Below are 26,091 nucleotides of genomic sequence, written 5' to 3' on the forward strand. Positions count from 1 at the left end.
AGAAGAAGAAAATGTATAAATGTGAAAAAAAAAGTTTTCAACATTTATCTTTGCAAAACCTTGTCTTCCCCCTCACCCCCTACCATGGACAAGAAGCAATTCAATATAGGTCAAACATGTACAACTCTTCCAAACATAATTCCAAATTCATCCTGCTGCACAAGAAAAATCAGATCAAAAGGTAAAAGAAAAAAAAACACAAAGGAAAAAAGGCAAACAACAACAGAAAGTGAAAATACTATGCTTTGATCCACATTCAGTCTCCATAGTTCTTTCTCTGGATGGTACTTTCCATCACAAGTCTATTGGAATTACCTTGAATCATCTTAAATCAAAAGAGCCAAGTCCATCGTAGATCGTAGCTGATCTTGTTCTTGTTGTGTACAATGTTTTTTTTTTTTTTTTTTACCGCCCTTGATTTTACTCCCTTAGCTTAGCATTAGTTCATGAAAGTCTTTCTAGGCTTACAGAACAATATTATTCCATTACATTCATATACCATAACTTATTCAGCCATTGTCCAACTGATGGGCATCCACTCAGCTTCCAGTTCCTTGCCACTTCAAAAAAAGGGCTGCCACAAATATTCTTGCATATGTGAGTCCTTTTCTTTTTATTATTATTTCTTTGAGATACAGACCCAGTAGAGACTTTTCTCAGTCTTCATTCTTCTCAATATAATCTGTTGAACTTGACCCTGTTGACCATCTTTTACTCCTGGATATTCTCTCCTCTCTGAGTTTTTGTAATACGATTTCCTTCTTACCTCTATCTGACCTCTCCTTTTCAGTCTCCATTGCTATCTCAACATTGAGATCATGCTCCAAATTTGTTTTATACTCTCTTTTCCACTTCCCCTATACTCTTTCTTGGTGATGTCATCAATTCTTAAGAATTTACTTATTATCTCAATGCAGGTAAATCATAACTCTATAACCTAGTCTCTTTCCTGAGCTTTATTCTTCTATCATCAATTGGACATTTTAAATTGCATTTCAAAAAGGTATCTAACTCAACATGACTAAAACTGAATAAAAGTACTATCATATTTCCAATCTACCATGTTTGTAACCTTGGCATTATTCCTAACCTCTTATTTGTCCACATTCACATATCCTAATCAATTTTTAAATCTTGCTATTTCTGCCTTTCAACATCTCTTGAACCCAACTTCTTCTCTCCAACCACACACCTATCATTTTAGTTTAGGCCCACTCACCTGTTGCTTAGCTTACTGTGAAAGGCTCCTAATTTTTCTCCCTGCCTCAGGTCTTTCCATCATACTAATATATTTTATAAATACTGCTGCCAAAATAATTTTCCTTGTGTGTATATCTCATCACAAGACTGTCCTACTCAACTAAATTCACTGACTTTTTACTTCTCCAAGAATAAAATACAAACTGCTGTATTCTTAAAGCCCTATATAACCCATCCTTATGGAAATCTGTTCCCCAACTCATAAACTGCGATCCAGTCAAACTAGGTTTGTCTCTGATATAATATAATATACACCATTCTCCTGTCTCCATATCTTCAGTGGCCACCCCCCATGCTTAAAATGTACTCCCTTATTTCTGCATCACTGAGTACCTCCCTTCAAGACTCTTCTCAGGCGTCTTCTACACGAAGCTTTTCCTGATCCCCCAAATGCCACTCTCCTGCTTTCTTAACCATCTTGCACTGAACTACTTACAGTACATATCTGTATTTATTCACTTTATATTTATGTTGCATATAAATTTCATATGTCTCTATTTTCTGACCTATTAAAGATAAGCTTACTACAGATTGTTTCATTCTCTGTACTTGTATTCCAAGCATAGTATCTGGCACATTAATAAATATTTGATTGATTGATTGGTATAAAAGATGTGTATATTGAAGTTGAGACACAATGTTGTAATGATTTTCACACCTTGTAAATCTGGATCACAATTGTAACTTGAACCAAAATGACCAAGGGAGCTTTGCCTTTCAAAGCTATTGTAATCTCCTTTGAGATTTTTGTGTGTGCACAGAAAAAGAGTTTTAAATGCTAAAATTGGAATGTTTTTGATGGAAAATGTTATCCCCATCCAGAGAAAGAACTACAGGGTCAGAATGCAGATGGAAGCATACTAATTTCACATTTTTTTTGCTTTTTCTTTCTCATATTTTTCCCTTTTGTTCTGATTCTTCTTTAAACAACAAATAATATGGAAATCTGGAAATAGAAATATGGAAATAGGAAAACCTATACTAGATTGCCTGTCATCTTAGAGGGGAAGAGAGAAAAAATGGAAATCAAAATCTTATAAAACTAAATGTTGAAAACTAAAAAATAAAATAAAATTAGAATTTTTTTTTGAAATATACTGTTAATCTGAGACTAAATGCCCTATTTCAACCATCACTCCCCACAAGAGGGAAGTTTTTGTTAATGCTACTTTCAGTTAATTGTTTTGCTTTTAGTTTTGTGTTTTTTTTCCCCTAATTGTTTTTAGGGAAGGTCTTTATAAGCACCAAACCACTAATGAGTTATGGTAAATTTATAAAACCTTGCTGTTTGTTGAATTTGACTATGTATTTGAGGGTCAACAGGAAGGAAATGAAAAACTGAATTTATTGGACAACTGCTGGAGCCTCCTAAAATCCTAAGAGAATCATCAGGACTTAGGGACATGAGCAAAAGTAATTCAAAAACACTTAGTTCTTTTTAACAAAGGGGTAATTCAAGGCAATTCTAATAGATCTGTGATGGAAAAAGCCATCCACATCTAGAGAGAGAACTATGGAGACTGAAGTATAGATCAAAGTATAGTAATTTCACCTTTTTGTTGTTGTTGTTGTTTGTTTGTTTGTTTTTTCTTTCTCATGCTTTTTTTCCCCTTTTGGTCTGATTTTTCTTGCATAGCATGATAAATGTGGAAACATGCTTAGAAGAACTGCACATGTTTAACCAGTATTGGATTGTTTGCTGTCTAGAGGAGGAGGAAAGGGGGAAAGGAAGGAGAAAAACTTGGAACACAAGGTTTTATAAAGGTGAATGTTAAAAACTATTTTTGCATGTATACAGAAAAATGAAAAGCTATTTTTTAAAAATCCAAAGCATATTGGGGAACATAAAATATGTGGAACATCAAATATTAATTGGACAGAGTTGGAAGTTGGACAGGGAAACCCCATGATCAATTTGTTGAATCCTTTTAATTAAGTTGAAAAAATTTTGGTTATGAACCTTTGTTAGAAAGACACTTCTCCTGGAAGTAGGTGTGTGTCTAAGCAACTTCATATTTAGCTTTCAATATTAAAGACTGCTTCCTAAGGTTGAGGTGACTAAGAATTCAAGAGCTTAGATGCTTGTAGGAGGAAGAATCAATGTCTCTGAGGTCTTTTTCTTTTCTTGAGTTTTTTTCCCCTTCAGCTTCTAGACTGGGATGGAGCAAGGATGGCAAAACAAAAGGGATCTGTCCTGTCTCATCAGGAGAACAGTGCCTGGCAGAAGCTCACAGCAATTTGCTTAGGCTTGTTCAGTAGAATCAGAAATGGGAGTTTCTGAATTTTCAATTTCCAGCTGCTTTCTTAAGAATTTATTTCCTTTTCTGGCACAGATCAGAGTGGAGGGAGAGAAAGAATGGATATTTCCAGCTTTACAGATTCCATTACTTTTAAGTTCATGAGTTCTGATGTTCAGAGTCAGGTATTGCTGTCCATAGGGAGATTCCCTTAAAATTTTCCAAGAAAAAAAAAAAAAAAGATGGTGCCCAGTGGATTGGAAAGCTAGAAAACTAAAGCCATATCATAAAGGGTCGAAGACCTATGTCTCATCATAGTACAAGTTTGAGAAAAATGGGAAATGTTTGCTTAGGAGCACCCAAAAGTGCCTTTACCCATGGGAGAAAATGAAATCTATCATTTGAATGTATCATGATTTCTATATTTGTTCATAGGTGCCTGAATTACGCATTTTCTGTGGTGGAGGAAATAAAAAGCTTTCCTGTATCTGATACCCATATTGTTCACTGAGTGCCTTTGTGGAAATAGATGCTGGTTATCCACACTTAGGAAGACATAAAAACAAATTGGTGATAGAAATGGGATAAAATTCCAGGCTGGGGACAAGAACCCAAGGAGATGAATAGATCCATTTGGTATCTGGCACTCCCAGGATAAGAATCAGGACTGATTGAATCCTCGGAAGTCTACCTTAGGGTGGAAAGAGCAGTGTAATTTTGGGCCATATGATGATATTTCCTTCCTTTGACCAGAAAACTTCAGAAATTGCCTATACCAGAGTTTTTAAACCTGTGGTTCAGATTTCAAGGGAGTCTGTAAAATTGGATGGGAAAAATTATATCTTTACTTCCACTAACTAAAAAGTATTTTAGTAACTTTTACATTTCCTTCGATTACAAATGAAATAAAATAAAATAAACACTATTTGAGAAGGGGTTCTATAGGCTTCACCAGACTATTGAAGTGGTCCATGATATAAAAAAAATTAAATTAAATTAAGATCCCCTGGTCTATATTCACAAGTTTTATTTCCTTACTAACCCAATATTTTTGTCTCAAGTTTATTTTTTTCCTATTCATATTTATTATATTTTAATAATATTTTGTATTTTCCTAATTGCATGTAAAAATATTTTTACATTTTTAATTTTTTAAAATTTTAAGTTTCAAATTTTTATTTTTTTATTGTTAAAATTTATTTTTTAATTTAAAAAAATTAATTTTAATCTTTTTAAATTTTGTTTCAAATTCTGTTCCTCCTTTCTTTATCTTGCCCCTCCTTGAGACAAATAATTTGAAATAGGTTTTACATGTGTAATCATGCAAAAAAAAAATGCTATATTAGTCATACTGTGAAAGAAAAAACAGACCCCCCCCCCCAAAAAAAAAACCTACAAAAAAAAATAAAGTGTAAAATAGTATGTTTCAATCTGTATTCAGACTCTTATAAGTTTTTTCCCTGGGGGCAGATAGCATCTTAATCATGAGGCCTGTGGAACTGTCTTAAATCAGATTATTGCTGAGAATAACTAAGTGATTTACAGCTGATCATCATACAATATTACTGTTATTATTATACAATGTTCTCCTGGTTCTGCTGACTTTGTTCTTCAACATCAATTCATGTGAGTTTCCAGTACTTCTTTAATCTGTTCTAATCTTCTACCCCCAATTATTTCACAAAAACACTGTTTGAAAACCAAATCCAATGGGTTTTTGTTTGTTTTTGCACTCAGTCTTTTCAAGGGTATCTCAGTCTTTTATTCTACTTGAAACTTTCTCCTATATTGATTTCAATGAGTGAGACCAAAACATTTATACTATCATGATTAATCTTGTGTAATATGATATACATACACAGGATGCAGTCAGTGTTAAATGACTTGCCCAGGATCACATAGCTAGTGAGTGTCTGAGGCCAGATTTGAACTCAGATCTTACTAATTCCAGGATTGGTGCTCTATCTGGATATGAATGTAGATAATCTAGTTAGCTATCTATCTAGATCATGCAGCTAGTTAAGTATCTGAGGCAGGATTTGAACCCTGTTCACCCAGGATTCTTTCTCCTGCTCTATATTGACCACCCTTAAGTTTCATCCATTGCATTTATAAAAAATGAAGTTTTAATTCTTTCTTGCCATTGCAAATGTGTTTTAGTTCATGGAAAGTCTACCATTTTGTCTATAATAGGGAATTGCATCTCTTTTTATAGCAAATATCCTCCCTGTAGGCTAGAAACTCCTTGAGAATCAGTACTGTTTTTTAAATTTATATTCCTAGTATCTAGCACAATAGTTTGGTGTATAGTAGCATGCAAATAACTGGGAACCAGATAAAATACTTACACTTATGTCCCTTTTCAGGACTATATATATAAAATAAAAAACTTTGCATATGTAATATGTCTCCTTTTTTACAATCCATTCTTTTTAATTATAGCTTTTTATATGCAAAACATATGCATGGGTAATTTTTCAACATTGACCATTGCAAAAACTTCTATTTCAACTTTTCCCCTCCTTTCCTCCACCTCCTCCCCTAGATGGCAAGTCGTCCCATACATGTTAAATGTTAAAGTATATGTTAAATACAACATATGTATACATATTTATACAGTTATCTTGTTGCACAAGAAAGATCAGATTTAGAAAGAAGATAAAAATAACCTGAGAGGAAAAAAACAAAAATGCAAGCAAACAATAACAGAAAGAATGGAAATGTTATGTTGTGGTCCATACTCATTTCCCAGTATTCTTTCTCTGGGGGTAGCTGGTTCATTACTGATCAATTGGAACTGATTTGGGTTCTCTCCCTGTTGAAGAGAGCCATGTCCATCAGAATTGATTCTCATATTGTATTGTTGTTGAAGTGTATAATGATCTCCTGGTTCTGCTCATTTCACTTAATATCAGCTCATATAAGTCTTTCCAAGCCTCTCTGTTGTTTTCAAGATGATTATCTTGCTGGTCATTTCTTACAGAACAATAATATTCCATAACATTCATATGCCACAATTTATTAAGCCATTCTCTAATTGGTGAGCATCCCTTCAATTTCCAGTTTCTAGCCATTACGAGAAGGACTGCCACAAACATTTTTGCACATACGGTTCCCTTTCCCTTCTTTAGTATCTCTTTGGGATATAAGCCCAGTAGTAACACTGCGGGATCAAAAGGTATGCACAGTTTGATAACTTTTTGAGCATAGTTCCAAATTGTTCTCCATTCACAACTCTACCAACAACGCATCAGTGTCCCAGTTTTCCCACATCCCCTCCAACATTCGTCATTATCTTTTCCTGTCATCTTAGCCAAACTGACAGGTGTGTAGTGGTATCTCAGAGTTGTCTTAATTTGCATTTCTCTGATCAACAATGATTTGGAACACCTTTTCATGTGATTAGAAATAATTTCAATTTCTTCATCTGAAAATTGACCATTTATCAATTGGAGAATGGCTTGATTTCTTATAAATTAGAGTCAATTTTCAATATATTTTGGAAATGAGGCCTTTATCAGAATCTTTGGCTGTAAAAATGTTTTACCAGTTAATTGCTTTCTCTAATTCTTCTAATCCTGTCCACATTAGTTTTATTTGTACAAAAACTTTTTAACTTAATATAATAAAAATTTTCTATTTTGTGATCAATAATGACCTCTAGTTCTTCTTTGGTCACAAATTCCTTCGCCCTCCACAAGTCTGAGAGGTAAATGATCCTGTGTTCTTTTAAAAGCTCATTCTTTATACCTAGATCATGAACCCATTTTGATCTTATCTTAGTGTACAGTGTTTAAGTATGGGTCAATGCCTAGTTTCTTCTATACTAATTTCCAATTTTCCCAGCAATTTTTATCAAATAATGAATTCTTATCCCAAAGGCTAGGGTCTTTGGGTTTGTCAAACACTAGATTGCTATAGTTATTGACTATTTTTTCCTGTGAACCTAACCTATTCCACTGATCAACTAGTTTATTTCTTAGCCAATACCAAATGGTTTTGGTGACTGCTGCTTTATAATATAGTTTTAGATCAGGTACAGCTAAGCCGCCTTCATTTGATTTTTTTTTATTAGTTTCTTTGAAATTCTTGACCTTTTGTTCTTCTAGATGAATTTTGTTATTTTTTCCAGATCATCAAAAAAGTTTCTTGGGAGTATGATTGGTATAGCACTAAATAAATAGATTAGTTTAGGTAGTATTGTCATCTTTAGTATATTCGCTCAACCTATCCAGGAGCACTTAATATTTTTCCAATTGTTTAGATCTGACCTTATTTATGTGGAAAGTGTTCTGTAGTTTTGTTCATATAGTTCCTGATTTTTCCTTAGCAGATAGATTCCCAAATATTTTATGCTATCAATAGTTATGTTGAATGGAATTTCTCTTTGTATCTCTTGCTGTTGGATTTTGTTAGTGATGTATAAAAATGTTGATGATTTATGTGGATTTATTTTGTATCCTGTAACTTTGCTAAAGTTGTGGAAATTATATGTATAAAATGTTTCTTTAGGAATTGATTTGGTACCATTGTAATATTCACTTAGTTGCTCTCCTACTAACTTCCACTAAATCTTTTTCCTTAGAGAACCAAGGAAATGTGTACTGTACTGTTTCTAAAAGTTCAATGATCTGCTCCCAAGTTACAATCAAATCTTGGCTTTTAATGAGTTTAACTATGCTTTTGACACATTTTCCTTGAAATGGAAAAGGCTCTTTTCTAAACATTTGTCCCATTTCAGCTAAAATACTAATTTAGCCCTTTACAAAGTTTCCTTCTTGTCTATTTTTGTATTTATCCTAATTTCTGAGTCACAGATGTAGGTTATTAGCCCCATGTTGGGTGCCAAAATGTAGTGTTCTTATTTGATTTTCTAGAGGTCTTGGAGCAGCCTTCATTTCACTAGATTAATCACCAGAAGAATAACCAGGTGTTAAAGTCCAAATTCCTTATTGTCTCCTTCACCTGGTGCTCAGCTAGTTTTCTCTTGGCCTTCAGAGGGCACTTGGTTTTAGTGGAGAAAATGCAGGAGGCTGTCCCAGCCACCACAAGGCTGATGAAGATGGAATGAATCTGAGTCCGAGGGCTTGAGCTTCAACCTCCAGCCACCACAAAGGTGGAAGATGGAATCAATCTGTCTCTGCTTGGCTCCAAGAGCTTGAACTCCTGCCTCCAGTCCCCTTGTCCTCCCTGGCTCTGAATCCCACCTGGCTTATATGCTCTACACTGAGTACAAACCAATCATTATATCACTAGGAAATCATTATTTATTGTAAGATTAAATCAATCATACTGAACTTAGAGAACTATTAAGCACCATGGTATACTAGATAACCATTGTATTTATCAATTCCACTGAATTAACACCTTGTAAGAATCCTTGTTTCAGAGTTTTGGCCCGTAACAGCCTTTTAGTAGAATCTCTAGGGTTCTCTAAGTATACCATCATATCTTCTGCAAAGAGTGATAATTTGATTTCCTCATTACCTACTCTATTCCTTTAATTTCTTTTTCATCTTTTATTGCCAAAGCTAGTGTTTCTAATACAATATTGAATAATAATGGTAAAAGTGGGCAACCTTGTTTCACTTCTGATTTTACTGGGAATGATTCTTTTATCACCATTACATATGATGCTTCCTAATGGTCTTAAATAGATGCTATTGATTATTTTAAGGAAAAGTCCATTTATTCCTATACTCTCTAGTGTTTTTAATAGGAATGGGTGTTGGATTTTATCAAATGCTTTTTCTGCATCTGATTAGTTTTTGTTAATTTGATTACTGATATAGTTAATTATGCTAATAGTTTTCCTAATATTGAAGCAGCCCTGCATTTCTGGTATAAATCTTACTTGGTCGTGATGTATTATCCTAAAAATGATTTTCTGTAATCTTTTTGCTAAGATTTTATTTAAGATTTTTGTATCAATGTTCATTAGGGAGATTGGTCTATAATTTTCTTTCTCTGTTTTCATCTTACCTGGTTTAGGTATCAGTACCATGTCTGTGTCATAAAAGGAATTTGGTAGGACTCCTTCATTCCCTATTTTTTTCAAATATTTTAGGTAGCATGGGAGTTAATTGTTCTTTAAATGTTTGGTAGAATTTACATGCAAATCCATCTGGTCCTGGGGATTTATTTTTAGGGAGTTGATTGATAGCTTGTTCTATTTCTTTTTCTAAAATGGCATTATTTAACCAATTTACTCTATTAATCTGGGCAACCTATATTTTTTGAAGGTATTCATCCATTTTCATTTAAGTTATCAAATTTATTGGCATAAAGCTGGACAAAGTAACTCCTAATTATTGCTCTGATTTCCTCTTCATTAGTGGAAATTTCTCCCTTTTCATTCTTAAGACTAACAATTTGATTTTCCTTTTTCCTTTTTCTAATCAAATTTACTTAGGGTTTATCTATTTTGTTGATTCTTTCATAAAATAAATTCTTAGTTTTATTTATTAATTCAATAGTTTTTTTACTTTCAATTTTATTAATCTCTCCTTTCTTTTTAGAATTTCAAGTTCAGTGTTTGATTGAGGATTTTTAATTTGCTCTTTTTCTAGCTTTTTTTATTTGTAAGCCTAATTCATTGATTTTCTCTTTCTTTATTTTATGCAAGTAAGTCTCTAGAGATATAAAATTCCTCCTTATTACCACCTTGGCTGCATCCCACACATTTTGATATGTTATCTCATTACTGTTATTCACTTGGATGAGATTTGCTGTTTCACCCAATCATTCTTTAGGATGAGATTGTTTAATTTCCAATTACTTTTTGGTCTATTTTCCCCTCACTTTTTATTGAATGTTATTTTTATTGCATCGTGATCTGAGAAGAATGCATTTACTATTTCTGCCTTTCTGCATTTAATTTTGAGGTCTTTATGTCTTAATATATGGTCAATTTTTATATAGGTTCCATGAACTGCTGAGGAGAAACTATACTCCTTTCTGTCTCCATTCAGTTTTCTCCAAAGATCTATCATACCTAACTTTTCTAGTATTCTATTTACCTCTTTAACTTCTTTCTTATTTATTTTGTGGTTTGATTTATCTAGTTCTGAGAGTGCAAGCTTCAGATCTCCCACTATTATAGTTTTGTTGTCTATTTCTTCTTGCAGCTCTCTTAACTTTTCCTTCAGGAATTTAGATGCTATACCATTTGGTGCATATATGTTTAGTATTGATATTGTTTCATTATCCATGGTACCTTCTAGCAGGATATAGTTTCCTTCCTTATCTCTTTTAATTAAACCAATTTTTGCTTTTGCTTGATCTGAGATCAGGATGGCTACCTCTGCTTTTTTTACTTCACCTGAAGCATAGTAGATTCTGCTCCAATCTTTTATCTTTATTCTTTATATATCACCTTGCTTCAAGTGTATTTCCTGTAAACAACATATTGTAGGATTCTGGCTTTTAATTCAGTCTGCTATCTGCCTCTACTTTATGGAAGAGTTTACCCCATTCACATTTACTGTTAAAACTACTAATTCTTATATTTTCTGTCATCTTATTATCCCCAGATTATACTTTTCTCTTTTCTTTCCTCTTTACCCCTGTCTCCAGTATTAGACTTATGAGCACCATTTGCCTCATGCAGCCCTCCCTCTTTAGAATCCCTCCGTTCCCCTTGAAGTCCCTCCCCTTTTCTTAAGCCTTCTCCTTACTATTTCTGTATTCCTTTCTATTTACCCTAATCCTTCCCTTTTCGTTTTTCCCCTCCCACATTTCAATGAAGTGGGAGAAGTTTCTATATATACCAAATATGTCTAATATTTTCTCTTTGAGCCAAATCTGATGAGAGTAAGATTCACACTATGTTCATCCTTCTCCCTTCATTCCCTCAGATATAATAGATTTCCTTTGCCTCTTCGTGAAATATAGTTTCACTCTTTTTACCTCTAGTTTTTCCTTTTTCTGGCACAATTTCCTTTCCACTTCCAGTTCTTTTTATTTAATTATAACAGTAAAATCAAATTATACATGTACTCTTTATGTATACCCATAACAGAAATACAGTAAATTAAGAGTTCTTTTTACCTTTTTATGCTTCTCTTGAGTCCTATATTTGGAAGTCAAACTTTTTGTTTAGTTCTGGTTTTTTCATCGGGAATAAATGGAATTCACTATTTCATTGAATGTCCATATTCTTCCCTGGAAGAAAATGCTCAGTTTGTCTGGATAAGTTATTTTTGGCTGCATACCAAGTTCTTTTGCCTTTAGGAATATCAGATTCCAGGCCCTTTGATCCTTTAAGATGGATGCTGCTAGATCCTGAGTGATCCTTATTGTGGCTCCTTGGTATTTCAATTGTTTTTTTCTGGCTGCTAGTAGTATTTTTAACTTGATCTGATAGTTCTGGAATTTAACCACAATATTTCCTGGAGTTTTGATTTTGGGATCTCTTTCAGTAAGTGATCAATGAATCCTTTCAATGTCTATTTTGCCTTCTGCTTCTATAACATTTGGGCAGTTTTCTTTGATGATTTCCTGAAAAATAGTGTCTAGGCTCTTTTTTCATCATGATTTTCAGGGAGCCCAATAATTCTTAGATTATCTCTCCCAGATCTATTGTCCAGGGCTGTTACATTCCCAAGTAGGATTTAACATTTTTTTCTTTTTTTTTTTCATTTTTTTTGGTTTTACTTGACTGATTCTTGGACTTGACTCTCCTCGAGTCATTCATTTCCATTTGTTCAAATCTGATTTTTAATGAATTATTTTCTTCATTTGCTTTTTAATTTCTTTTTGTATTTGTCCAATTGAGTTTTAAAATGGGTTGTTTTGTTCTATGGAATTTTTTTCTATTTTGCCAATTTTTTTTAAAGATAATTCTCTTTTTCCAATTCACAAATTCTGTTTTCCTGGGAGTTGTTTATCTTTTCCAATTCGCAAATTCTATTTTTCAGGAAGTTGATTTCTTTATCCACTCTGTCTTTTAATGACTTATCCTGAACCTCTTGCAAAGCTTTCCTTTTTTCCCCCCATTTTTCATCTAGCTTTAAGATCCTTTTAAATTTCTTCTATGAGAGCCCAGATTATATCCACTTTTGGATCTAGAGACAAACTGTTTTTAGTCTCTTCAGGATTTGAAGTCTGCTCTCTTTCCAGATAGAAGCTATCTATAGAGCCAGCTTTGCCTTTTTGCTCATTTTGAAAAAAATAAAAATAAAAAGCTCCAGTCTGCTTATTGGGAGCAGTGAGGTATTTCCAAGCTGCCTCTACAGATGACAGGCAGTGGCAGTGAAGGGGCAGTGGGGACAGCACTCATTGGCTGCTCTGGGACCTGAAATCAGGTGCTAAAATCAGCAGCAGCGGGAAGGCAGCTACTAGAACTATGCTGGGACTAACTACTGCAACTGTGCCTGGATCATGCTGAGTTACTCAGGAGCTAGGTGGGTGTGGCCAGGTCCTGAGAAACTCTAGCTTTTCGGGGTTATAGTCTTTACCCCCTGTTTTTATAGCTTCTCGGCTGATCTACTGGCTTGCTGCCAGGGCAAAGTAGCTCACACTGTGGTAAAGTTCTTCTAGCAAATTTTCCTAGGGCTGAGACCACATCCCTCCCCCCTTGGGTCTGCTCAGCGTGAGCTGTTTCCCTGAGCTCTCACTACCAACTTGCCTGAAGGCTGCGACTGGCCTAGACCTGTTCTGTCCCTGGGCACGAGCAAAATAGACCTTTTCTGGAGATTTTCTTTTTGATCTTTTGAGATTATCTTTGTTGATAATGTATTGTACTCCCAATATTCATGAGTCTTGACAGTCAAACATTAGGAAGATGCCTGTGTCCTCTCTGTCATCTTGACTCCGCCCCCAGACAGCCCATTTTTCTAAGTCTAGTCTTGACTAAAGTCCATAGTTTCTCAGTTGTGTTTAAATCAGACAAATTCCCAGGCCACTGATACATATTATCTCTGTCTCTTATATAAATTTCTTAAATTTTTGTGATTTGTGGCATGGTACAAGGTCATGTTTACTAGATTGAGAAATGGATTATTCATCAAAGGTAATGCTAATATACAATGTGTAGTTTTATCACATCATCATCAACATAGTTAACATTTCTATAGCACTTACTATGTGCCAGGCACTTGGGGTTAAGTGCTTTACAATACAATCTCATTTTATTCTCATAAGAACTCTGTGAGATAGATGCTATTATTATCCCCATTTTACATATAAGGAAACTGAGGCAAATGAAGATTAAATGATTTGCTCAAAATTAGACACAGTAAGTCACACAGTTAAACTGTCACACAGTTAGTGAGTATCTGAAGGCAGATTTGGACTCAGTCATTCTTTTTTATTCCATATCCAGTGCTCTATCTACTGGCTCATCAAGCCATTCCAATAATTAAAGAATATACATCAAACTATTTTGACTTCACTGTCAATTTGAATAAAACAAGTTGACCGCAAGAAAGAATATATTGTATATGGATAATTTGTGGGTTTTTTTTTTAATGTAAAAAGCCATAAGGGTTATGGCATAAGAAAACAAATAAGAAAATAAGAAAACAAAAGTCTTTTACCTTGATCCAATAATTTGTACACAATTATGTACATGACACTACTTAAATGCTAGCGATACAAAGGAAAAAAAAAAAACAGTATCTACTAAAGGGCTCCTATCCTATTGGGAGGATACTTAGTGTATAAAGATCTATAAATCTCTAATGTAGACAAAATGTTGGGAGGAGGAAACAGTATTTCCAGAAAAAAAATGCAAATAAACATTTGCACTTTCATTACTTATAAGACTTTTTAAAAAAGTTTTTCAAGAAAACAGTTAAATCACAACAAACAATAGGTATTTGTTGTAGTCAACAGATATTTTGTACGAAACTTAGGTTGTAGTTAGCACAGGATACATCTTGGGTTAAGAGATTGTTTAAGTTATTAAATTTATAATTTCTTATAGACATTGTGGTTGGGGGAAGCTTAATTTGTAAAAATGTAAACTTGCACAACAGATTTGGATGAAGGAAAGTCAACATAGGTCTGAGTACTGAATCATCAATAATGTTATTTTTGAAACCTTCAGGGAAAAAACCTACAAAAGATTATAGGAACAGAAAAAATACACATAAGTGTCAAATTTGAACATGAAATGTGAAGTCAAAAGGCAAAAAAACCCAACTCTATTAACTGAGTCATTAAATACATTAAATACATTTCAATTCAATATTAACTCAGAGTAATAGCAACACAAGGTAAAACTAAGTACTAGTTAGTACAAGTTAGCACTAGGTAAACTTGTTGGGCAAGCAGGTTAATATAGTTTTAAGAAACAATTTGCCATTCTTTGACAAAAAATTTTTAAAAATTAATTAAAATTTCATCCAGGCACCTTCTAGTAGTCAACTTCTAGACAGATTTAATTAATAGCTTTGGCGTAGGATTATTTGGAACACATCAAAGATGGGTGAAGTTTTCTTCTAATTATTGTAGTACTCAAATTGCAAATGAGATAGTGAGTGATAACCTGGATTTGAAAATCAGTATTCTAAGATTATATATACTGTAATTATTTTTAAATCAGTTCTTTCTATTTATAGTCTCTTTCAGTTGAGTGCCCTCTAGTGTTAAGCAAAATGTGGAACATGTATGTGTACGGTATCAAATTGGAAAGACATTTCTACTAGACACACTTAAAAGATTTCAGAAAGGCTATATGGAAAGGACAAAATGATTTAGGATTAGAAATTTTAAAATACATGCAGGGAAAAGAAAAAAAATCATCATTCCTGATATTATAAAGGATAACAGGCACATGACTAAAATGAATAAAATTATTTCCAATGTACTTTTTTGCTTGTTTTGAGAAAGACAAGTAAATGGCATTTAAATAATTACTTCTAATGCTGCTATCTCTTTTTTAAAAAAAGAAGAAACTAACCTCAAAACATTTTTCCTTCTTAGCTTGATGGAGTAAGTTAGCCATTCCAGGAAGCAACACTGGAAATATGAAATTTTCTAGATATTCTCTGGGAGAACCTAAAAAATTATGATAATGATATGCAATAGACAACAATTAAAAATAAATTTTATTTCTTGCTGTTAATTTGAAGAAAAGTAAAATATTCACTGAGTAAAAATAGATAAAAATAATACCAAATAAAAACTGGGATCTATGATTTTATTGGTAAAGGAAATTCCCAGATGAGAAGACTCCCTCTACTGATTCAGGGAAGCACTTTTTCTTTAAGAATTACCTTGAGGATTGGTATCAAACTCATATAGAAACAATGGCCACAGAGTGTACATAAGGGTCCCTATAGATCACACAGGTACCTAGAAAATCACATATGAACATTATATTTTATTGTATTTTGATTCATTTTGTTAAATATTTTCCAATCACATTTTAATTTGATTTAGGCCACACCTAAATTATTGTGGATTACATATGGCCTCTGGTCTGAGTACTGAGAGTTTAATGACTTTCCCAGAGTCACACAGCCAGGATGTGTCAGAAACAAAACTTGGAGCCTCATCTTCCTGTTGATAATAAACAACTAAATCTTAATCATTATCATTGTAATACTTATATTCCATAACAACTTAACAATAGGGATATGTTGTATTATTGAAGAGCCTAAAGTACTCCTGAAGTATTTTTTTTCTCTAGGATTGTTCTTTGTTTGTTTCTTTGAGTTCTCCAACATTTACAAGGATTCAAATATACTTCAAATATACAAAGGGCACTGGTCTATAAGACCTTTGTCTCAATCCCAGTTCTAATATGTATTTGCTGTGTGACCCAAGGTAAATCATTTTATCTTTAAATTCAAACTTCCTCAAGTTTGAGAAATATATATGAATAGGAGGAATATATACACTATCTATGTAATAGTGTTGTTGTGAGAAAAGCACTTTATAAATCTCAAAATATTATATAAATATAGAATAAATGCAAACTAATCAACTGGATAAAAACACTGATCTGATATTAGCTGGGGAAGTTCCCCCCACCCCAGGAAATAAATTATGGAGAAATCTTAATCTCTAAAAGATTAAATTGTTTTTAACCTCCCTCCCTATCTATTGGTTCCTTCCCTAGTGCCTTCAAACAGATCCAACAACAAACGTTCTATAGACCCTCAAAGCTGTCACCATTCTTTCTCAGCCAAGTTCCTTGAAAAATCTCCCTACATTTCCTGTCTCTTTGCTTCTAATTCTTGCTCAACGTTTTGCATTGTGGCTTCCAACCTCATCACTCAACTGAAACTGTAATGTCTAAATCTTTTTTTAATTTATCTTTTTTTGATCATTTTTCTTTTTTAGTTCTGATCCTTCTCAATTTTCTGGAATTCTTCTGAATTCCTTCTCCTCCTGGATACTCTTTTTTCTTTGGGATTTCATGACATCATTATCTCAGTAGATAGCAGCAGATTACCTGCTGTCACTTAAAGCCAGGTTACCCAAGAGCCGTAGAAATGAAAGCTCCCTAAAAGACTGACCCTGGCTCCAGCTTAGGCCCCAAAGTCATCATCATAGGAAGCAACAACTGTGGAAAAAGGGTTGGGCAACTGCTTTATGGTCCTGTAACTCCGATTCCTCAGCAGTGGTGTTGAAAACGTGGAAAAGCTAGTTCTTATCACTAAAATTCTTGGCACTCAAATAGTTCAACATCAGATACAGATAGAATTTTATCACTGGCAATGACATTAAAGAAGAACCATTACCACATGATTTGCCATGTACCCTGAGGACTATCGGACCTTTCCATCTGACTTGCAGCTGTTACTGGCTATAAATGTTGACTCCACTTTAAAAGATAAGTTCCTTGAAAGCAGGAAATGTCTTGCTTTACCAATTGTATCCTCAGTACTTAACGTAGCATTTTATATTAAGTGTTTTATAACTGCTTTTTCATTCATAAACTATTCCCAGAATAATTGCAACAGCTTCCCATCCCAATTGGTTTTCCTGACTCAAATTTTGATCTTCTACAGACCATCCTCCATACTATTGCCAAAGCAATTTTTCTTAAACATATATTTGACTATGTCATTGCCCTACTCAATAAACTCCAATAACTTCCTACTGAATATAGAATAAAAGACAAACTCCTCTCTTTAGCTTGTAAAGCCCTTCACAAAGTAATCCCAACCTATTATTTCTGTCTCCAGGAATGTCAATATCCCTTCCTGTCCTCTGTAATTCAATCAAATTGGTCACTCTTTACCCACAACAATGACATTCCATCTTCCCCTTACATGCTTTGGTCTTGGCTGTCCTCCATGCTTGGAAGGCACTCTCTCCAGTTAGCATCATAGAAGCCCCTCTTTTACTTCATTATACATCTCAAGTACCACCTTCCACACCTGGGGTGTTTTTCTTCTTTATAATAATAATGGTTCTCTGGGGGAGAGCAGGTTTCTCGGGGAAGTTTTCTGGAGGCAGCCTTAATATCAGTTAAAAGTAAATAATCACCCAAATGCAGCCAGGTGCTAAAAGTTCTGATCTTTTATTGTCTCCAATATAGTCTGGTTAGTTTTTCTTAGAGGCCTCTCTCTCTCCTTGGTTCTAAGAGCTCTTGCAGCTTTATCCTTTGCTTCTGCCTCTGCTTTCTTCAGCCTCCAACCAGCACAAAGGTGAATCTGTCTTGCCTCAGAGAGAGGGCTTCTGGCTCTCAATCTCCCAGAGTGCACCTCTCCCACTCCTGGGAATGTTCCGAAGTAACTCTCTCCCTGAAGCTAAGAGCCTCTTTATATATGAGCTCCCAAAGGTTGACTCCTCCTTCTGGAGGCAGGGATTAAGGGAGGTGTGAATTCGGATATCTCATACTAAACCCTGAAATCTCCCAAACATGTGAACTCCAATGAGTTCTTAAATACATTAGTGAGCTAGAGGTTTTGCTAAGTACCATGCTAAATTAGCACTTTGTAAGGATTCCAACACACACCTTCTATCTCATACACTCAACTGCTCATGCAATTTTGTTTTGTTTGCAATTTTTCTTTGTATTTATTCTATATACATTTATACATGTGTTTTTGTTCTTCACTAGATGACTGTTAGCCCCTTGCAAGGGGGAATTGTTTGATTCACTATATATTTATAGAATTTAGCATGGTGCTTGAAACAGAGAGGTGTTTAATACTTGTTGACTGATTAATTATTAGGTAGTTTTAACTCACAGGTCTCAAGATATTGAGCTAATAAAGTGATTATTAATTGCCAAAATTCGAAATTAAGATTGTAAAAACTAAGTAATTCCTAGTAAAAACTAAGTAAAATCCAGTATTTTTTCATAGGAAAACATACCTTTATTTGAAAAGTAAAATTTGAATTTTAAAAAGAAAAAAATTCCAGCATAGAAATAATTACATGTATATATTACAAATATATTTTATATTTATATTATATTACATGTATGACTACTTATACATATGCTTCAGAACTTAAAGGATACATGTTTTCAGTGGTGTGATTGATTCCCTCCATTGTCCCAGATCACAATCTTTAATATAACTTGAGAGATGATCTCTGAGAAGGATGTGGCCAAAAACTTTATCATCAACCAGAGAACCTGCTGATGAGTCTTCCTATATGTAGCTACCCTGGTCCTTGGATAATAGCTATAAAATATATTGCTGGGTCTAGATACTAAAAAGCTTTTCCAAGTTGGTAAAGCCTGTCAAGAGTCTGTACTTCATTCAGAAATCAGATGAATAATTGTTTGAACCTACATAGATCTGATATGTAAAATTATAGATCTTATTAGAGAACACAACAGTATTTCAGAGTTTAGTGATAATAGGTAATAACATTGATTTTCATAATTGTATTATTAGTTTTGCTTGTCTATTTGTCTATTTTTCTTTCTCCAATAGGGGGTGAGTAAGAACAAAAAGAAATAAATGTTTGAAAATTGGATGGAAGGTAAAATTTAATTAAAATTAAAATAAGACCAAAAACCCTATTCATATATCCAGAAACTAAGAGAAGAGCAGAGAAAAGAAAAAATAGTTATCATAAAACTCCTGTGCCAATTGGTCTGCTCTTTTTTCATCTCTCTACTCCGCTATGCCCATGTATCTCTTTATTAGGGTTCTTGTACATCTTTCCAGCATTCTTTTTTTTTTTTTTTTGATTCCCACCCTTTTTATTTAACTGGCCATCATAAATCATTGAAGTATACATGTGTATATGCACATTCAATTCAGTAAATATTTATTAAACAGCTAAGTAAATCTTTGTGTTATTTGTCATTGAGTAAATACAACAAATTAAAAACAATTTTTTAAACTAAGTTTTTCTTCATCTAAGTCCTATTTTGATGTTCTCTTGGTGGGGATATGACCTGGGACTCTTAAAGGCTATGATAACATAACAATTTCTGGCAGCATCTTCATGAGTGGAGATATTGTTTGAAACAATGAAATCATGGACCCTTCAAGTACTCAAGTACAGCTTTAAAAAGAAGAATAATATTTTCCCCCTTAAATTAAAAATAAACTAAGTTTCTTTCTTAACTTATTTGACGCTCATTTGACTTTTTCCCCTGAAGGTACATACCCAATTCTCTATAGTAATGTCAAAGGTAAGCCAGAAAAGATATTTTCTTATTGTTGTACTTACATGTTTTGGGGTCAAAAACTTCTGGAGGTTCAGGTGCTACACAAGGTACATCTTGGACAATGGCATAATTTGGGGTAACTTGAAAAAAGTGTTCTGGACTTAAACCTGGAAAAACTGTTGCCTCCAATGGAGAAGAAACCTTTAAAATCAATTTACATAAATAATATAAATCACTTGGTTTTCCTTTATATAATTATATAGAACTCAACATTAATTATCTTTCTGGTGACCCAGATGCTACAATTTCTTTTTTAATGATTACAACAGTATTTTTATCATAAGCAATTAAGTGTTTACGCCTTTTTTATATTAACAAAAGCCAGATAGAATGAAATTCCTTACATCAATGACATCACAAATACAGTTCCTATCTCATATGTGTGCAAAGATAATATCATTGAGCATGCTGCAAAAAAAAAAAAAATCATCAGATATTTATATCAGGGAACTGTATTTAGAGTCAGAAGACCTAGATTCATATCCTGGCTCCAATTATTATTAATTGTGTGGTTATGAGCAAGTACTTAATAGTAAGAAGAACTATTAATCACAATATCTGGGAAATATGAATGGGAATACAAAGAACATTTAAATGAAGACCAATAGAAATAAAAAGGAAAGCAATATTAACATTAAAATGTTACAGATCATCTCAGCAGAAAAGAGGAATAGACAAGGAATATCAGGAATAAGTCCTAAGCCTAGCATAAAGACATAATCTAGAAAGATGGCAGACTTCAACTATCACAATATCTATTGGATTTTTTTCTTTGCTAAGAGCAGAGGATTTCATAAATGCTTAGCTTCCTTAATGACAATTAAGAAGATGAAAGAAGTGACTGATTTTTACCAATGAAGAAAAACTGGTTGCTGAAATGTAAATTATTGGAACCTTATAGTAAAGGGCCTTTTCCATTTCAGGAGAAAAGTATGACATGAACTCCTACATTTTGGATTGCAGATATCAAAGAGTTTGGACAAAATACAGGGAGAATACCATAGTTTCGAGATCTAACGGAAAAGTCATTTCAGAAAGAAACAAAAGTTTTCAAGAGTTTACAATTTTTTAAAAAATATTTTTAATGGGCATTATTTTTATCACCTTCATTTACAAATATCTCTCTTTTCCCCAGAGAACCATCCCTTGTAACAAAGAATGAAAGAGGAAAAAAGCATTCATCAAAATTTCTCAACACACTGATAGAGTTTGACAATATAGACATTGTTCCAAAGCCATGACTAAAGTGACTGATTAATAACAAGAACAATTTTAGAGGAAGATACTAGCAGCTGAAGAATGATTAGAAAAATCTTCATACAGAAAATGGTAATCAGTACATGAACAGAAACCTTGAAAAAAAACTAAGAATAACAACAAGAAGAGATGAGGAAGGGATTTACTATAGGAATGAGGAACAGTCTCTATACAAGCTTAAGTAGTAAGAGTTAACAGGAAAGATTTGATGTACAACGATGTGCATGAAGGGCAGTAAAATGTAGTATAAGGCTGGAAAAGTAAATGGCAACCAGACTGTGAAGAGCTCTGAATGCTAGAAGAGTTAGATAGGGTTATTAATATTTGATTCTGGAGACAAGAGGAAGTAGAGTTTACCAAGTAAGGAAGTGGGAGCTAGACTGGAGTGAAGAACCCGAAGCCGGGAGACTAAATAGGAGACTACTGCAATAGTTCAGGTAGAAGATGAGATCAATCCAAAGTAGGATAAAAAATGAAAAAAGATGGAATCAAGGGCCCATGTGTAGATTCTATGTGGTTGATTGAAGGAGCAAAAGCTGTTTTACACAAGAGAAGATTTAGGGAGGGATATGTTTAACTATGTGAAAAGCTGATATGTGGACACAGAATTAGGAGCAAAGGACAGCAGCTACAGAGAAGCAGATTTAAGTTCAGCATGAGGAAAACTGTAACCACCAGAACTGGCCAAAAGTGGAATAGGCTGCCCTGGGATAGTAATGAGTTTCTGAAAGCCCTTCAAGCCTTGCTAAAGACCTAAAATATGCTCATGGTCCCTAACACTACGATAAAACTAATGCTCTTCTTTCTAGTATCATTAATGAATTACTAATTTCCAAATTTCATGGCCTTTTCTCTGATCTTATTCTCCTTGACTTTCTGGTATGTGTGACTCTCACCCCTTTTAAAATTGTCTTTCTTTGGTATCTAATACACCTAGACCATTTTGGTTCCTTCCCTATATAACTCATTGAGTACTTCTCTTTCTCTGTTAACTTGCTTTTTTCACCTCCTTTCTTAAGACAGGTATTTATTTAGCAGCGCTTAGTCCTTGTCTTCTTGCTAAATTCAGAATTCTTCTATTTTCAGGGTTTCTTCTCTAGTGATTACTACCACATTTATATCTCTCCCAAACATGAATTCCTTATCTCTCACTATTTGGTGTGAATTTATTTTCTAATTTTATTTTCTTATTTTCCAAATGAAAAAGAAAATCCTTATAACAAATATATATATAATCAAGCAAAACAAATTCCCACATTGGCCATGTCAAAAATACACATAAATATGTACAAATATATGTGTATATATATCTGCACTTTGAGTCCATCACCTTTCTACCAGAAGGTAGCTTGCTGTATACCTTGTCACTTCAAACTCAGGTACATATTACTAACACAACTTTCTGAGCAATCAACAAACCAGGCAATATTTCAAACATTCCATAAAGATAAATGCATACATCTACCAAACAAAATAGAAATGGGAAGGTAAAGCAAAATACAACCGAGGAAATTTCACTTAAGTAGCACAAGAAACACAATGAACAAAATTATCTATAACCTGTAACCTTTTCCAAGTGATTCCCCACGCTTTCCTCTTCTGGGAGAGCTTTCCCTCCAGGATAATCTTTTGAGGAATATAGCAGCCCACCAAAGAGGAAAGGTAAATTGCCTTGACTGTTTATCTTAATCCTTTCTGAAATTTTATCAGATTAAAACAAACCAGTCTTTGTATTAGATATTTTGTTTGACTTGAGTGTTTTCACGATCGATCACTGAGGGTCTTTTATAATTTCTGGAGAGATCAAGAAACGAAATAAATTCTGATGTTCCCAGTGGAAATATTAGTGGAAGAATAAGTCAGAAAAGAGAACAAACACTTAGTGTGAACCCCTTCCAAGACTGAATTCAGTTTATGCAAATAAACTCTGAACCCATAAGCAGAACAATTCTGCTTTCCTCTTTGTTGAGTTTCCACAATCTCCAAAGGATTATCCTAGCTTTATAACTCTCTTTCCCCAAAGGAAAAAGTCTTTCAGGTAATCAAAATCAAACCCCTTTCCTGAGACCTGTATGGTATACACAATGCAGCATTAATAAAGTGTAAGTTTTGCTCTTTTACATTATGGCTCTGTTCCTTACTGCTCTTAGATCTATTTTTATTCACGAAGTCTCCCAATGGATCTAGGAATTTACCATTGTCCAGAATTCCACTTCTCTGCAAGGAGACTTAATCTTATAATTCAATATTGTCCAGTAACATCCTATCTTCTCTAGGAAGCTTGGATTAGGAACTCAATGCTGACCATAATTCATCAAAATCCCTAACCCAATATTGGACAATTCTATTTATATTTAGAAGATATAATGCTAATATGAGTAACATGAATATATTCTCCTTGCACAAGCATAAATACGACCGGAACAACCGCTTACACTTAATCAACCAAATAATAATAATTAAAAACTTAGTAAATTAAGGAATTATTCCATTGTTCAGCCACTACCTCCAATCCAAATTGCCTTTTCTGTGCATTGACTTCTCTTGCAGTCCTAATGGCTCCTAATGGAGATCTGGAAGGTATACTGGCTTCCCCTCAATGAAAGAGAGTCCAAGTCTTTATAATCTTTCTGAACTGTGTCTCTCAGCTTTGTTTCTCTCCCTCTCCCTAGTTTCCCTATGTAAAGTACTGCCAGGGATTATAGCTCAAGTGCTCCAAAATGAATAAACTGAAAATGTAAAGTCTATTAGCCTTAATTTGATGTCCATAAATAAGGTAGCAATGAAAATTGAAACTCCAATGCCAGAACAAATTTCAAATGTAACTGCTTGCCTCTCTATGTAAGAGAAGATCTACAATGTCAGAACAAATGCTTCATTCTTTATAGCCTTGCTAACTTCTTAAACTTGTCCATGCTTCTAGATATAACCTGTACATGTCCAATAAAGAAATTGAACATTTTTCTTTGAGTACAAAATCTGGCCCAGCTATCATATGTGGTAGAATCCTCTTTTCTAAGTTTTCTTGACAGACAAAAGTTCAGAGAAAATACAGCATGGTAAAGTTTTAAAAAGAAAAGGCACACTAAGCAAAATATAGGACATTACAGAGCTTTTTATTTAAAAAGGAGTTTATTATTTCAGTCAAATTGTAAACATAATCTGCTTACTGGAGACCTGTCTTAGAATGTTAGAGCTAGAAGGAGTCTCAGACATCATCTAGTCCAAACAGATGTGGAACCTGAAGCCCAAACAGTTAAATTAGTAATAGAGAAAAGGTAAAGACAGGTCTTCAAACTTTTTTTCTTCCCAAGTTCAACACACTGCTTTTCTGCAGTGTGGACACTGTGAAAGGAGAAGTTGTGAGGGTAGTTCCAGCAAGGAAATTGGTTTATTTGTTACCAAAGATAAACTAAAATTTATGTGGGTGATATTTTACATTGTTCTTTCTACATTCTTAATTTCAAAGAATTATTTATACAGGAAATTCCTTGAAGGTTGGTATCATGGTTTTATTCATCTTGTATTTCCCACAACATATACATAATAATCAAAATATACATGCTGTTGAATGAGGTTAATTGAGTAGATTTGATTCCCCAGAAGAATTCACTTGCTAAATCTACTACAAGGGTACAAAAGAATTAATGCATTTCTAAACACTCACAAGCCTGTAACAATCCAAGTATAAAGTATGTTTTTGTTAATGATTTAAGCTGCAAGTACTAAAGAGCAATTTTAAGAAGACTATCAAATTTTAAGAGAATTGTCAAAAATTCTCAAGTTGCCAGTCCATAATTTTAATATAATTAGTGCCATAAAGAAGTTCAGATTGCTTCAATCAAAAAACTGTTAGTGAAAGTCCAGGGACCAGGTAATACTCACAGTAATCACAGGTTGTTGTTTTACTTTACACCCTTCTGGAAAGGGAGGCTGCTCAGCTTCATATTCTAAAAAGGGAAAACATAACAGCAAAGCCCAAATATGTTTTGGCAAAAGCTTTCATACTTTAATGCCATTTGTGAAGTTATTTTCAAACTTTATTTGTTGATTTTTTTTAAAAATGAGAAAACCTATCTAACACAAATTTGAGCTTAATTAAAGCTATTTTCAATTTACTCTCAAAATCTTTTGATCTTTAAGGATAGTGAGAAAGAGTGACAGTGTAGGCAATGAATGTGTGCAGAAGATGGGCATGGGGAATAAAGCTGGCTGGAAAGCTATGCTCTTCTCCCTTCTGAATGGAAATGTGCAGAAAACAGGGAGCCTGGAGGATGACAGACTCTGAGATAATTAAGAAGAAAGCTATCACTTTCTACTTAAGTACTAGGTAATCAAAGACTCAAAGAATGAACCTCAACTGAAACATATATATAAATATAAATTTTTAAATATATATAAATATAAATTCTGTTACTTTCTTATATAGCTATCCTCAGTGCATAACACAGTGCCTGGTTTATAAGAAGCATTTAATAAATACTTGACAATTTATTGATAGGATCATCTAATACAACTTCATTATCTTACAAATAAGGAAACTGAGGCCCATGGATAGTAAAGAACTTGCTAAGGGTCACATAGCCAGTTAATAGTAGAACCCGGACTAGAAATCAGGTCTCCAGATTTTCATTCCTTGAAACACATATCCTTCAAAAAAAAAAATTCCTCTCTTAACAAGTAAAAGCTCAGCTAAGTCCAACAAACAGATTTATATGCGCCTTCTACATGCAGTGCATGATA

At 33.7% G+C, this 26,091-nt stretch overlaps 1 protein-coding gene across 1 annotated transcript in view; it reads right to left on the reverse strand.

Annotated features, from left to right (window-relative positions):
* The window catches only part of IQCK (IQ motif containing K), a 140,404-nt gene that overhangs the window by 89,977 nt on the left and 24,336 nt on the right, over positions 1-26,091 (reverse strand). The window contains exons 2-4 of the mRNA XM_052001680.1: positions 25,234-25,298; positions 20,094-20,232; positions 15,403-15,500 (exon numbers count right to left, since the gene is read on the reverse strand). Of these exons, the coding sequence (XP_051857640.1) occupies positions 15,403-15,500; positions 20,094-20,232; positions 25,234-25,298 (302 nt within the window). The remainder of the gene's footprint in view (positions 1-15,402; positions 15,501-20,093; positions 20,233-25,233; positions 25,299-26,091) is intronic.

Source organism: Antechinus flavipes, chromosome 1, assembly GCF_016432865.1.
Source record: "Antechinus flavipes isolate AdamAnt ecotype Samford, QLD, Australia chromosome 1, AdamAnt_v2, whole genome shotgun sequence".
NCBI lineage: Eukaryota > Metazoa > Chordata > Mammalia > Dasyuromorphia > Dasyuridae > Antechinus > Antechinus flavipes.